The sequence below is a fragment of the Macaca fascicularis genome, chromosome 5, assembly GCF_037993035.2.
Source record: "Macaca fascicularis isolate 582-1 chromosome 5, T2T-MFA8v1.1".
Lineage (NCBI taxonomy): Eukaryota > Metazoa > Chordata > Mammalia > Primates > Cercopithecidae > Macaca > Macaca fascicularis.
In genome coordinates this window covers 48,991,570-49,005,834 of record NC_088379.1, presented here as the reverse complement: position 1 = coordinate 49,005,834, position 14,265 = coordinate 48,991,570, and the positions used below count along the sequence as shown (strand labels likewise).

Here is a 14,265-nt window from a genome sequence, read left to right as displayed (position 1 = left end):
AGGCTGAGACAGGAGAATCACTTGAACCCGGGAGACGGAGGTTGCAGTGAGCTGAGATGACACCATTGCACTCTAGCCTGGGTGACAAGAACGAAACTCCGTCTCAAAAAAAAAAAAGTGTATATATATAAAATACACATATACAAGGGGTGTGTGTGTGTGTGTGTGTGTATATATATATATATATATATATATATATATACACCTTGAATCTGATCACTTATCACCACCACTGCTATTGCCCAAGTTAAAACCACCATCATTTCTCATAGGAATTATTTATCGGTCTCATAACTTGTCTCCCTACTACCACCTTTGTTTCTCTTCAGTCTATTCTCAACAGAAGTCATAGTGATAAAATGTAAGTTACAGCATTTCCCTCCTATGTCTGAAACTCTATAATGCCTCCCATCTTTCTCCATCAAAGCCAATGTCTTTACAATTGCCCCATGAATCCTAAACAACCTGGGACCCATCACCACTCTGGGCTCCTCTCCTACTGCCTGGGCCCTCTCTAATTTTATTCCAGCCACATGTCTCCATGGCAAGCAAGCATTAGTACTTTTCTCAGGGCCTTTGCACTTGGATTCCTGGAATACAAAACACTCCCACACCCACAGGTATATCCCATGCTGCCTATTCCTATGGCTTGTACCTCATCCCTGTCAAGTCTTTGCTCAAAATTCACCTTCTCAGTAAAGTCTCCTTGGACCACCATATTTAAAACTTGAAACTTCTCTCTTTCCCCTTCCCTGCTTTATTTTACTGCATAGCACCCATCACCTTCTAACACACTTTACAATTAGGTTATTTCTTTAGGTATTATCATCTGTCTCTTCCACTAGAATGCAGGAAACATAAGAGCAGAAATTTACTTTTTATCCACTGCTATGTCCTGAACTGAATGTCACCTGGCACATAATAGGTCATTCATTAAAAAGTTGAGTTGTAGCCTTAAAAACAGTAATTGTTTTCATTAGTTTTCTAAAGTTAAATTTCTTAATTGCCAATATAAATAAAAAAATTAATATGAATTATGTACTCATAACAGAAACTGTCACTTTTCCAAATTAAGTTACATATCTACATGTGTTTTGGCCTGCATTTGAAGTCAAATTAACCAAACATAAACAACACATGAAAGGCATGATTTTTAGCAATCACTCATAATTGAGTAGTATCCATATGAGACTCTGAGATACATTCCCAGTGAGAATCAGCCATAGTACACCAAGAAATCATCCTGCCTACCTGCTTAGCAATGGCTTTGCTATCCAATTTGTTATACACTTTCCGGATTCTTGCCACTGTTAGAGAAGACACAGAGAGTGCATAGAGGCCAAACGACACCTTCTCCTCTGGTACTAATGACACAGGGGATGGCACTACCCCTTCGGATTTTGCATCTTTACCTTCAAAAGAAGAATAATTCTTTTCAAAATCATCAGTAGTTCTCATCTTAAAATAAGTTTTTTATTCTTACTATCATTTTTAAATGAGGAGGCTTGAAAGTCTTAAAGTAGAATAAGAGAGGTAAATTTAAAAACTATTTTACTTCTCAGCTCTTCATTTATTTCTTTAATTAAAAACTGGAAAAAGAAATCTAGCCATAGAGTTCTACATTTTAAGTGCTACTCTTAAAACATGTTTAAAATATAGCACAATGTAAAGGAAGAAAAGTTTTAACTGTTATCTGACGAATTGTAAAACATGTCCCCCTGGATTCAAAGGAAAAAGGATGGAGATGAATAAAATGCCTATCAGCCATGTAGCACTATGTCCCCTCCCCCAAAAAAGCACTCAGATATGCCTGCCTGTATTCTCCAAGACAACAAAGCAGAAGAGTTATTAATAAAGGCACGTGTTTTAAAGCCACATGGCCTGAGTTTGAATCTTGCTTTATCACTTAAAAGCTGTGCGACTTATATGTCTTTGTGCCTCATTTTCCTCTTCTGTGAAATGGGAATATTGACAGTACCTAACTCACAGTGTTTCGAGATGAATAAATACATGTGAAGGGCTCAGAACAGCTACATCCTTCATTTGTATTGACTTATTTAGCACACAGTAAGAGAACAAGAAGTGTTAGCTTTTATTAGATATCATTTAAATTAAGAATGAGTGAAAAGATAAATTACTAAATGATAGGATTATGACCATTTACAATATACTTGTCCTAATTCTTCTGAGATTCTTGGTGGAATCAGAACAAGGGAGTGGAAGACATCATTTGCAAGAAGTACTAGCAAGGAATTGCCAGCTTAACATCAGTTCCTCTGAGTCTATATTTCATTTGGGAGAAAGGATAACAAAAAGTAGGCTTGGAGTAAAGAAGTGAGAAAAAATAATGTTAAGTGATCTAATCTAGAGAATATATGTGTGTGTTTATTGAACCTATCTGTTCTTCCTTTAACAGGAGTGGCTATACTTTAAACTGCTTCATGTAACAGGAGAAATCACAAAAAGAGAAGAGTGTCACACAGTTAGACTCCTAGAGGGCATATACCTATATCTCGGAGCCAGTAAGAGAAACTGGATAATAAACCATCAGGCATAAAGACAAAGAATCCAGAAAGTGCAGTATGATCAGTGGAGGAAAATATTTTAAAGAGGAGTGAGTATCCTGCTGAAGAAGATTAGAGAAAGAGAAGGCGCTTTTCCTAGATAAACAATATGTATAACCTCATACACACACATGCATCTATATTGCAGGAGTTAAATTTCACACAACTTCAGGAACTAAAAATAAGTTACTCACATGGCATACATACAGCCTGAAAGCTTCCAACGTAATTTGGTCCAAGTTCATAAATGGTAGTAACATTTGAAGAAGGCAAAACTTCTTCTAGAAAATGTGTGGGTCCCAGGCGCCAAACCAAGGAAGCAATTTGGCGTTGGGCAGGTGGAGTACCAATGTAGGCATAGACCGTGCTCACCACTGGTGGATTTGCTGAACCTGAACCCCCTGGAGTACTGTGAACATAATGAAGCTGTAAGGAAGACAAAAGCAAATGTGTGAGATGTGAACACTTTCCCCAGGAAAATAACTACTTTGACATATATATTTTCATTATCTCAAGGTCACACAACTTTACAAATGCACAAAAACATTTGGGGTTGAGAAACAGGAAGGGCAAGGCACGATACTGGGATCTGTAACTGAGGACCAGGTATAGTAGCTAAAACTTTTATCCAACTCTCTAACACAGATAAACTCTTTAATGCTAGAAATGGCAACAAGCAATTTTAGGGATACTGTCAATGGCTGGTTTGCGTATCAAGTTAATGATGCTTCTCTGAAATTTTTGTTCTGATATAAAGAGAGCTTTCCACTATAGAATTAAAGTAGTCTTGAAATTAGGTATGTTACCTTCAATGTGAGTCCGTTAACTAAAATTACTGATGAAAATTGTTTTATAGAGATAAATTATTATAATGAATACATAATTAAGTACAGTATAAGAGATAAAGAACTTAAGTTGCTTTTTCTTGCTGAAGCAGCTTAATGGGATGAAGGACATTTCCATTAATTGTTGTGTCATAATAACATCTCAGCTTCAGATCCTATTCATTATTCTGTATATTAAACAGCAGTTCTTGGTGATGTTAATAGCACAATTGTGAAGACCAACATGTGAGCTACAGTTGATTTCACACTACTGTGACTATTGACAGGGACAGTGATGATGATGATGTAAATAAATCAATAATAAATTTCCTACTGCTCAACTCTACAAGCTGAGGCCATTTTTATTTTTAATGATACTAAAATTAATGAAGTAGCAATGTACTAGAGAATCTACAAACTCATTTCAAATGTAATCATGTATACAAATAAATCGACTATTCCACAAGGTGCATTTTAGGGTTTATCATACTGAAACACAATGCCACAATAAAATATCATCATCATCAAGGAAGGAAATAAATTCAAAGATGCTGCTGGTTTCAGTGTTTTTTAAACTTTAATTCACACACAAGGACAAACTTTGTCTTTTTTTCTTTCAAGTGATCGCTCTAAAATGGATACCTGCCTATAATCCCAGCATTTTGGAAGGCTGAGGTGGGAGGATCACCTGAGGTCAGGAGTTCAAGACCAGCCTGGCCAACATGGTGAAACCCCATCTCTACTAAAAATACAAAAATTAGCCAGGCGTCATGGCACGCACCTGTAGTCCCAGCTACTTGGGAGGCTGAGGCAGGAGAATTGCTCAAACCCAGGAGGTGGAGGTTGCGGTGGGCTGAGATCATGCCACTGCACTCCAGCCTGGGCGACAGAGTGAGAGGCCGTCTTAAAAAAAAAAAAAAAATACTAACTTTTAGAAGGTCAGGAATTTTCAGAGTTTGCCAGCTGAGTTCTGTACAAAGTAACAAGCAGTATTTATTCTCATTCAGAAAAAGGGAGTTTCACCTGTTTCTTTACTCAATAATCAACTCTTTTTTTCTCTTCTAAATAGTATCACAATCTACAGTAATGTTTATGTAGTCATTCATTCAAGAAACAATAAACTGAATACCTACTATCATTATCGGGGACTAATCTGGGTGATCTGAAAACAAAGAAAAAAAAGCAATTCTAGCTCTAAAGAATATAAGTCTTCTGGATGAAATTACAGCAACAGCAATGAAGTGACAAAATAGTGTGTTCACCATTATTTAGGAATCCTTCAACTGGTTCCTCTATTATGAAAAAGCACCTAGCAAACTGGCTTAAGCTCTTGCATATTCAGCAACTTCTTTAGTACCTATAAGCCCTCATTTCTATTCTTCTCTAATAAAATGGTAAGAATTGGTTACATGAGTCTAACATATTATTCAAATGGGTACTGAATGTCAACTTAAAATTAAGAAAGTAATTATACAAATATCACTGTAATACACACACACCCCACCCACCCCAAACTACTACCTTATAAAGCAGGTAGATTTACAAGTGCACATACTCTTACCTTTACAGTGTTAACAAGCTGTCCATCAATATAGAGGGCTGCAGTACTGTTTTTCAACATGCCTTTGCTCATTACCAGGACCAAATGATGCCACTGTCCCTCAATGATAAGCTCTCCACATCGAAAGCGAGCACAGCATGGGAGAATTTCATAAAATGAGGACTCTTCACTAAAATCATCAACTGAAATAAAGGGGGGAAGACATAAAAAACTTTTTCCAACACCATCCCTATTCAAATTATTCATATCTAGATCAGCATGTTTTGACTTTATGTTAAAACAAAATAATGATGCAGACTGATTTGAGTAATAATACAATTCTGGAAAAAAAATGATAATGCGGGCTGGGTGCAGTAGCTCACGCCTGTAATGTCAGCACTTTGGGAAGCTGAGGTGGGTGGATCACCTGAGGTCAGGAGTTCGAGACCAGCCTGGCCAACATGGTGAAACCCCGTCTCTACTAAAAATACAAAAATTAGCTAGGCATGGTGGTGTACATCTGTAGTCCCAGCTACTCGGGAGACTGAGCCAGGAGAAACGCTTGAACCTCGGAGGCAGAGGTTGCAGTGAGCTGAGATTGCACCACTGTACTCCAGCCTGGGTGACAGAGCGAAACTCCATCTCAAAAAAATAAATAAATAAAAATAAAGAGATAATGCAAACAGAAGATGCCCTATTCATGCAATACCCTTACCAGCAGTAAGAAGTGAAACCTAGAATGTATTTTTGCTCTCTTCTGCTCAGGAAATATAGGTATAATCAAAGTTACAATGAACAAAAGTTAGCTAACGAAGTAAATAGTACCTAAGAATAAAGAGACAATAACATTATGACAAACACTAAAAAGAGACTAGTTGACACCCAAAACAAAAATAAACAAGTGGGACTATCTCAAACTGAAAAGCTTTTAAATAGCAAAGGAAACACCAGAGTGATAAGGCAATCTATGGAATGGGAGAAAAATATTTGCTAACTATGTATTTCATAAGGGATTAATGTCAAAAATACCTAAGAAATTACTAGAACTCAATAGTAAAGAAACTAATAATCAATTAAAACTGAGCTAAGAACTTGAACAGACATTTCTCCAAAGAAGGCATATAAATGGCAGACAGGTATATGAAAAATGCTCAATGTTACTAATCATCAGGGAAATCCAAATCATAAGCACAATGGCATATTATCTCACACATGTCAGAATGGCTATTATCAAAAAAAACAAAACACAAGTGTTGGCAAGAATGTGGAGAAATTGGAAGCCTTGTGCACTGTTGGTGGGAATGTAAAATGCTGCAGCTGCTATGGAAAACAGTACGGAGGTTCCTCAAAACACTGAAAATAGAACTAACATATAATCCAGCAATACCACATCTGGGTACTTATCTATATCACTGAAATCAGGACTTCAGAGAGTTATCAGTACTCCCCTGGACAGATGAGTAGATAAAGAAAATGCGGTATATGCATACAATGGAATAATAATTAGCCTTAAAGAAGAAAATTCTGCAATATCTGACAACATACATGAAGCTTAAGGACATTATGCTAAATGAAACAGCCAGTCATAGAAAGACATATATTGCATGACTCCACTTATATGAGGTATTTAAAACAGCCAAATTCAGAGAAACAATGAATGAAATGTTGGTTGCCAAGGGCTTGAGGGAGGGGCAAATGGGAAGTTACTAATCAAATGGTGCTAAGTTTCAGTGAAGCAAGAGAAAAAAAGCTTGAGATTTGCTCTACAACACTGTAACTACAGTCAACAACAATGCACTGTAACTTTTTGACATTGATTTGGTTACAGTATGGGTTAGAAAAAGAACCAAGAAAAATGTAAAGTTTATTCTTGCTATATGCTATGCTCAATGATACAAGATGACAACTATCTATTATTAGTTAGTGGCCATACTGTCCATAATAAAAGGTAGTAAGAAGGAGATGATTTACAGCAGAGACTAGGTATTTGTTGATCCAAGTTTCCTGCTTTATCAGACAACCTTGTCTCATGTATATAAACATATTCTGATTTGCTATCATTCTACGATTACTTCCTGACTCCAATCTGGCTCCTCTTTGTTACCCTATATGTTACCAGACCATGCTAAGAAATAATGATTTCGTATTAATTTAATTTTAATGTTAAGCTAAATAAAAATTAGTTTACCTTTTATCAGTACTTAACAAGTGGCAAGACAGCAGTAGAAAACCAGATTTTAAATACTCATTTAAAAAGAAAATTAAGAAAAGGGCTAACCTGTAACCATATAATTTAAAGCAGATCTGGTATTTTTCACTGCATGTACAAACAAGTAAACATACTGAAAGTAAAATTTATGTGACATGAAGAAGAAAATGCAAATAAAATATTGATTTCTATTTTTGGAATATTAAAATATCTGCACATACTTAAATACCTAGATTATATTTTAGAACGGGAATTCAGAATATGTCTGTTGATAAGACTATTACACAGACAAAAATCTTATCCATGAGGTTACTTGATATAGGAACTGAATAAACTAGGCAGAAAGCAGAGTCCTAAAGCCTTGAAAGGTGTAGTGCTATGGTCCAATGGAGGTGAAAGTAAATATGAACATATGGGTGAAACAAGGAACTCGTCCCTCTTCCTTCCCTGGTTCGTAGACTATAAGTCTTCTCAAGTATCGAAGAAGATATTCCTTATAAACATTTGTGAGAGTTTCACTTTCTGACTTAGGTTTGAACTAAGACATTTCCAGCACTGAGTGGTATGTCAGGGTATCTCAGTGAGCCAACTGGCTTATGACAACTCTTAATTTCCTAGGCATCATAATGGGTTATAGCTGTTGAGAGAATGAATTCTGGCAATACTAACACATATGTTACCGTCATTTCTAATCATATATGGACTACAGCAACCTGGCAAATTACGTTTAGTAATAAAAATGAGATAAGAGTTAGAAAATATTTTCCTAGTTTATAGATTTATCTCCAGATCCACTCCTTAACTTTTCCATTAAATTCTAGGGTGTCTTCGAGTTCCCCATTATTATTCACTTTTCTCATTGTTTCCTTCTCAGGCCGTTCATTTCCTCTATTCATGTATTTATATGTTTACATAATATCTGTATGCCTAATACATTCTAGGTACTGTGTTAGACAGGGAAGCCTAGATTACAAAGATTAATAATTTTGTTTGTGGGAGGTTCAAATAGCATAAGCAGACAAAAACAAATTAAAAATTAAAATCTATGAAGTCTAGATAAGAGATGAAGACTATTAAACAAGTGCTATGGAAGTAGGCACAGGGAGAAAGGGAAGATTTGAGAAATATTAGGGAGGAGTATTACAGTAAGACTTAATGGAAGGGGTGGTATTTTCAAGTTGACTCAAGGTTTCTAGCTGGGCTAACTGGCAGTGGTTGTGCCATTTATCAACACAGGAAAATATAAGGAGATGTAGGTTTTTTGTTTTTATTTGAAACGGGATGTCTCTCCTAGGCTGAGTGCCGTGGCACCTTCACAGCTCACTACAACCTCAAACTCATGGGCTTCACCAATCCTACCACCTCAGCCTCCTAAAGGAGATGTAGGTTTTATAAAGAAGGAATATTAGAAACTGAGATGTTTACTGGAATACTGTTCATGTGGAGGTGTTTAATATGCAGTTGGAAATATGAGGACCTAGCTTGGGACATAGACAAATGAAAAAAAAAAATCTTGACTTCACAGTCCTTGAGATAAAAAGACTTAAAGCAATACTAGTTCACGATTTTTTTTCCCATGAAGAGCTGGTCAAGTATAAAGATGAAAGGTGAAACACTGGAGAACACTACTTTTGAGGGGCAGATAGAAGAGAAAGCTCAAGATGGAAGGAAATTGTAAAACAAAGATCAGAGAAATAGTGAGTATTCTAGAACACAAGATTGGAGGTAATTTTAATTAGGACGAATTAGTCAACGGGACCAAATGCTACTAAGGGACAAATAAAGCATCATAACAAGAATTTTAAAGTACTAACTATATTGATGTATAGTTCTGTGCTAGGTACCATGAGGAATACTAAGTCAAGAAACCTTACAATGTTTAAAGACTAACATTCATATTAAATTAATATGTATTGAATACCAACCACATGTCAATATGTGATATTATTTTACTTAGTTAAAAGAACAAAATTTAAAAAATCACATTTATACAAAATGCTTTGAGTTTGGAGATCTACTGTACAGCACTGTAAAGTCATGGCATGTTGGAGAAAACTAGGGAATTCGAGTTATAAAATAGTATATAGTATGCATTATATCTTGAAGGTAAGTGACGGATAAGGTAATTGAAATGTTATTGTGTCTAGCACAGTGTGGCACATATGGCAGGCAGGTGCTCAATGAATATTAATTAGTTAAGCAGAATTCACAGCCAATGATAATCCTTACCAAAATACATCAAACAAGCAACCTGCTTTCCTATGAAAAGCTGTGATTTCTTGGCAAGTAGAGATAAGTCCTTATTAGGTACTCACTCCCTCCACTGTTTTGTAAGTCTCTTTTGAAAGTGCCTTAAAATTCACTGGTAAGCAATATTCAATGTTTCATATAACTTGTTCTATGCTATAATAATTTAAGCTGAAAAGTCATTATTAGTTGGACTTTTAAAATAAATACAAAAATGAAGTTTTAATACTTTTATAATCAAAAGAAGAAAACAGAAAAAACAAATACTGACCATAATTTTGGAGGAGTTCCTCTTTGGTGGAAACAATCAGAGATCGGTCTTTTGCTGATAGAACTATGGCAAGGCACACGTAATGCTGCTCGGAAGAATTTGCTCGGCGTACAACAGTAAGAAGTCTGACAGGGTGGTTATTTGGAGGAGAACTAAAATGTTCAATACAAAACCAGCTAGAGTAACTTAAGCCAGAGGGAGGAGGAAAGAATCTTTCACCTACAGTAAAAATTTTAAAAAAAAGTTTGTGTGGATTAATATTTATATTTTTAAAAAGATGCCAACAAAAGCATGTAAACTCTAAATTAAATATAATGTACTGGAAAAAAATTATCATAAGCAGAAAGAAAATATTACTTACCAGAACCAATGCCACTGACCACAGCTCCATCAATAAGACCTGTCGTGACGGTATTAGTTGTAGGAGCATTATGAGGGGCCAAACTGGGCAGAAACAGACAGCTATTAAAGAAAAGACAACATACATATTAGAGATCAATGACTCCTTCTCTTAACACTGTGCACTTACCACGGTGAAATAACTGCCAGTATTTAATGTTGATTAGAGAAAATATCATGGAATAAATCTGGATGCCTTGCAAAGCCCTTCCCTTCTTTTAATCATGTAAGGGTATCAAAAGACATAATTTTAAAATCTCCCAAAATAACATTTTTAATTTAAATTAAAAAAAATTAAGATACAAAATGCATATGGCAACATACTCTAATGTATAAACCCAATCAAGACATTAGAACAATTTCATCACTGAAGGAAAACTCCCACGTGCCCCTTTCTGTCACTCTTGTTACCACTGATTGCTTTTGACTATTCCCAACCATGTTTTAATCTATGGTTTGATAATGACCTATGATAATATTCTTAAAACACAGAGGTTTCAATCCATATAAGAATCCCACAAACAACTAGTATAGACAAAAATTATGAATTAACACTCTAAGGCTGGGCATAGTGGCTCACGCCTATAATCCCAGCACGTTGGGAGGCTGAAGTGGGCAGATCACTGGAGGTTGGGAGTTCGAGACCAGCCTGGCCACTATGGCGAAACCTCATCTCTATTAAAAATACAAAAATTAGCTGGACATGGTGGCGTGCGCCTGTAATCCCAGCTACTTGGGAGGCTGAGGCAGGAGAAGAGTGTGAACCTGGGAGGTGGAAGTTGCAGTGAGCCAAGATCGCACCATTGCACTCCAGCCTGGGCGACAGGGCAAGACTCTATCTCAAAAGGAAAAAAAAAAAGAAAAAAAAAAACTCTAATAGCTAACAGATCTAGCTATTAGATATATTAGCATTTGTGTCTATTTTAAGGCTGTTGGACTTCATGAACTCTTTTAGATTCTTTATAGATTCATTATTGCCATTTCTGCTACTATAATCTGCTGCCACTTGAAATAATTTACTCATTTGAAGTGACAGTCCTTGAATACTTATAATGTATAAATTATTACGCTAGGTAATTTGAAGGATAGATGATGATAAAACCCAAAGACTTTTCAATTTAATTTTAATTTATATATTATCTATACATTTATATTTATTACATCAGATGTTGGCAGACTTTTTCTGGAAAGGTCCAAATCATAAATATTTTATGTTTTGTGAACCAGGCCGTCTCCATCATGACTACTCAACTCTGACACTCTAGGACAAAAGCAACCATAGGAAATATAAATGACTGTGGCTGTGTTTCAATAAAACTTCATTTACCAAAAAAAAAAAAAAATTTGCAAAAGCTTTACTAACAAAACAGATTTGGTCCATGGGCCTAAGATTTTGGGTTCCTATGTCATATCAATTTATTTAGTATAACAAACAAAAATAATTAAATGTAGTAATCTTAAAATATCATGCTCAAAAAACTCAATAACTAAAAATATTAAGTATGGTAAAATATATTTTAATTAAGTATATTTAAAACCAAAGATCCATTTGTAAAGGCAAGTATGAGGCATAAAATAATAAAGCTTGGCTTCCTTGCAAATTTCTTACCCAAACCCTTCAAGCGATGTGTCAAATTCAACAAAAGCTGGAGTAACTGATGACCCATGAAGTCTGATGTCATGTGGGGTTGTCATAGAGACCAGACACTTTACCCTGGTCAGGGGTACAGTACTTCCTTCCGCAGATTTTACCAGGCTCTTGCTTATCCGGTAATGGTTATCTTCATGTAAGCTAAAAACATTATCAGTACCCAGACCTTCCAGAGATGTGATCATACTACCTGTAAGTCAAGGAAATCTCTTGGGAAAATGTCATATGGAATTTTAAAATAACTTTACAAGGCTGATTTATTTGTAAATACCACTTCAGTTTCAATACACAATAATTTTCTTTTTAAGTGCCAAGATCATTATCCAGTTTTAATGTACTTAGTTTATTTTTAAACTTAATAGCATGCATTTCCTTTTTTACTAAAGCAATATGCACATTGCAGAAATGTTGGAAACTAAGAGTATAAATAAAAATAAACATCTCAAATAATTGTCATCAAAGCCACTGATACAATGTAATTTAATTATAAATCTCAGTTAATAGTTACAAATCAGGTAATACTTTTATTTCACAAAACTATGATTTATTAATTCTCTTTGAGGGAAAAGTAAACAATTTTAGAGCACTAAAATGAAAAGAAACAGGTCATCTTTATTATAAAACAAATTAGAGATAAATGGCAGAAACTTGCTTCTCCCATTTTCTCCCCATTATTAATTATTTCCTTACAATTATTAGAACAAAATGTGCGATCATAAAAGTACTTTAACTGAAAGATTTCCATATTTATAAAAAGGGTAACAATTTCAAGAATAAAAAGAAAAATTCTAAACAGATTGTCATTATCTCTCCAGGGACACATTACAAACGTAATGAAGAAAATATTCTCTCTCAAAATAAACTACATGAGTGTAGGAAACTGTTTTCCTTCTAAATGTGCTGGATATTCAGGTAACTATAAAAATATTTCAAATATTCTCTTAGGGAAAGGAACTATTTTTGTTTCTACTCTTAGCAAAGGAAATCACAATTCAATTCTAACTAACTGTGTAAAGTACAAAAATAATAACAAAAACATCACAATAACAAAATATGCATCCAGGAGCTGTATATCAGTTAACATGAAAACCTGCAATCATTTCTGTTCTCTAATACAACAGTGTTAGAACTCAGAATATCTTAAAGTTTCTGAAACACAAACACAGTATTTGCTAATCACTGATAATAATTTGTATGAGGAAAAATTAAGACTCAAATAAAGGGTGAAGTTTGTTTAATCTGACCTCAGAACTGTCACCTGAAAAACGAAGGGGCTGAACTATATGATCACTACTTCCTTCCAAAGTGGCCATCTATCCCTTTCTCTCAGCCTATCACTAGCCACTTGGCTTCGTTTCTTTCCCTATTCAACCTATAAGCAGGATTAATGTATCAGTTCAACTACTTTTATCAGTATTTTTAATTTCCTATCCTCCATGTGTTCCTGCAGTAGCTGTCCTGCAAATCCACAGCCTGTCAACAATAATCAACCATTCTTCAGTCCAGGCAGCAAAGGCTACTCGCGGAAGGCAAGAAACTATGAATCCTCTGAGAAAGAGGTATCTCCTTTCCAAGCCAAGGGTTGTTCCGCCCGTAATTCTTATCTCTTCTGGATCCTTCAAACACCAATGATTCCCTCCTCACTCCAACTGCCTCCTTCCTCAATCAACCCAATCTTTTGTTTCTCTATTTAAACAATAAACCCTTCTCTTTCTTTGCTTTCACAAACTTCTTGAAATAATATTCAGCCCCTACATGATTGTCATTCATAAAATAAATCAAAAAAGGGAATTTCAAAATCAACTTACTTCTCATCTCTGGTTCATAACTCAGTGAACTTGGTTTGTGGACCCTATATTGTTTTAGCAGTTTTTTGTCCCAGGCACCACAATTTAAAGGACTTGCCAAACGTAAAAACTCCCTAAGAAAGAGACAAAGCAAAGTTATTCCTTGACTGAGAATGTTATATAATTCATAAACGAAATATTCAGAAAATGAATTTAATAAATTCCAACAGACTAATTACAATACAAAAAAATGCAAAGTATAATGAAACAATATAGTGTTAGTTTTACATTTAATCACCATATAGCTATATATCTGCCACTTTTTTTTAAAATTTGCTTTTTAGACAGTTATTCCTTGAGAATATTTATAATTCATAAACCAAACATTTTCAAATAAGGAATTTAATAAATTCCAACAGACTAATTACAATACAAAAAATGCAAGTATAATAAAACATATACAGTGTTAGTTTTACATGTAATCACCATATAGCTATATATCTGCTACACATTTTTATAAATTCATTTTTTTAGAAGTTAATAATATTTAAGAAGAATCCCAACTCAAATATTTCTAAAACCAAACTCATCACCTTATATTCAAACCCAGGGCTTTTCTTTTGTTCTACATCTCACTGAAATGTGTTTTTGTTCCTTCTCCTTTCTTTAACTTTCCATATTCAGAAAATTAGAAAATCCTGCTCTTTCCACTCATAAAAATATGGAATCTGCTCTCTTCTCTCATTATTGCTGTTATCACCCAGACCACGTCA

General features: G+C 34.9%; 1 protein-coding gene across 13 annotated transcripts in view; it reads right to left on the bottom strand.

Annotated features, from left to right (window-relative positions):
* Nucleotides 1-14,265, bottom strand: part of WDFY3 (WD repeat and FYVE domain containing 3) — a 309,189-nt gene that overhangs the window by 109,928 nt on the left and 184,996 nt on the right. For all 13 annotated transcript variants that reach the window (XM_045392358.3, XM_045392361.3, XM_074039773.1 and 10 more), the window contains 7 exons: nucleotides 13,514-13,626; nucleotides 11,664-11,895; nucleotides 10,017-10,117; nucleotides 9,656-9,874; nucleotides 4,950-5,131; nucleotides 2,759-2,990; nucleotides 1,252-1,412 (listed from right to left, as the gene is read on the bottom strand). In XM_045392358.3, coding sequence (XP_045248293.2) covers nucleotides 1,252-1,412; nucleotides 2,759-2,990; nucleotides 4,950-5,131; nucleotides 9,656-9,874; nucleotides 10,017-10,117; nucleotides 11,664-11,895; nucleotides 13,514-13,626 — 1,240 coding nt within the window. The remainder of the gene's footprint in view (nucleotides 1-1,251; nucleotides 1,413-2,758; nucleotides 2,991-4,949; nucleotides 5,132-9,655; nucleotides 9,875-10,016; nucleotides 10,118-11,663; nucleotides 11,896-13,513; nucleotides 13,627-14,265) is intronic.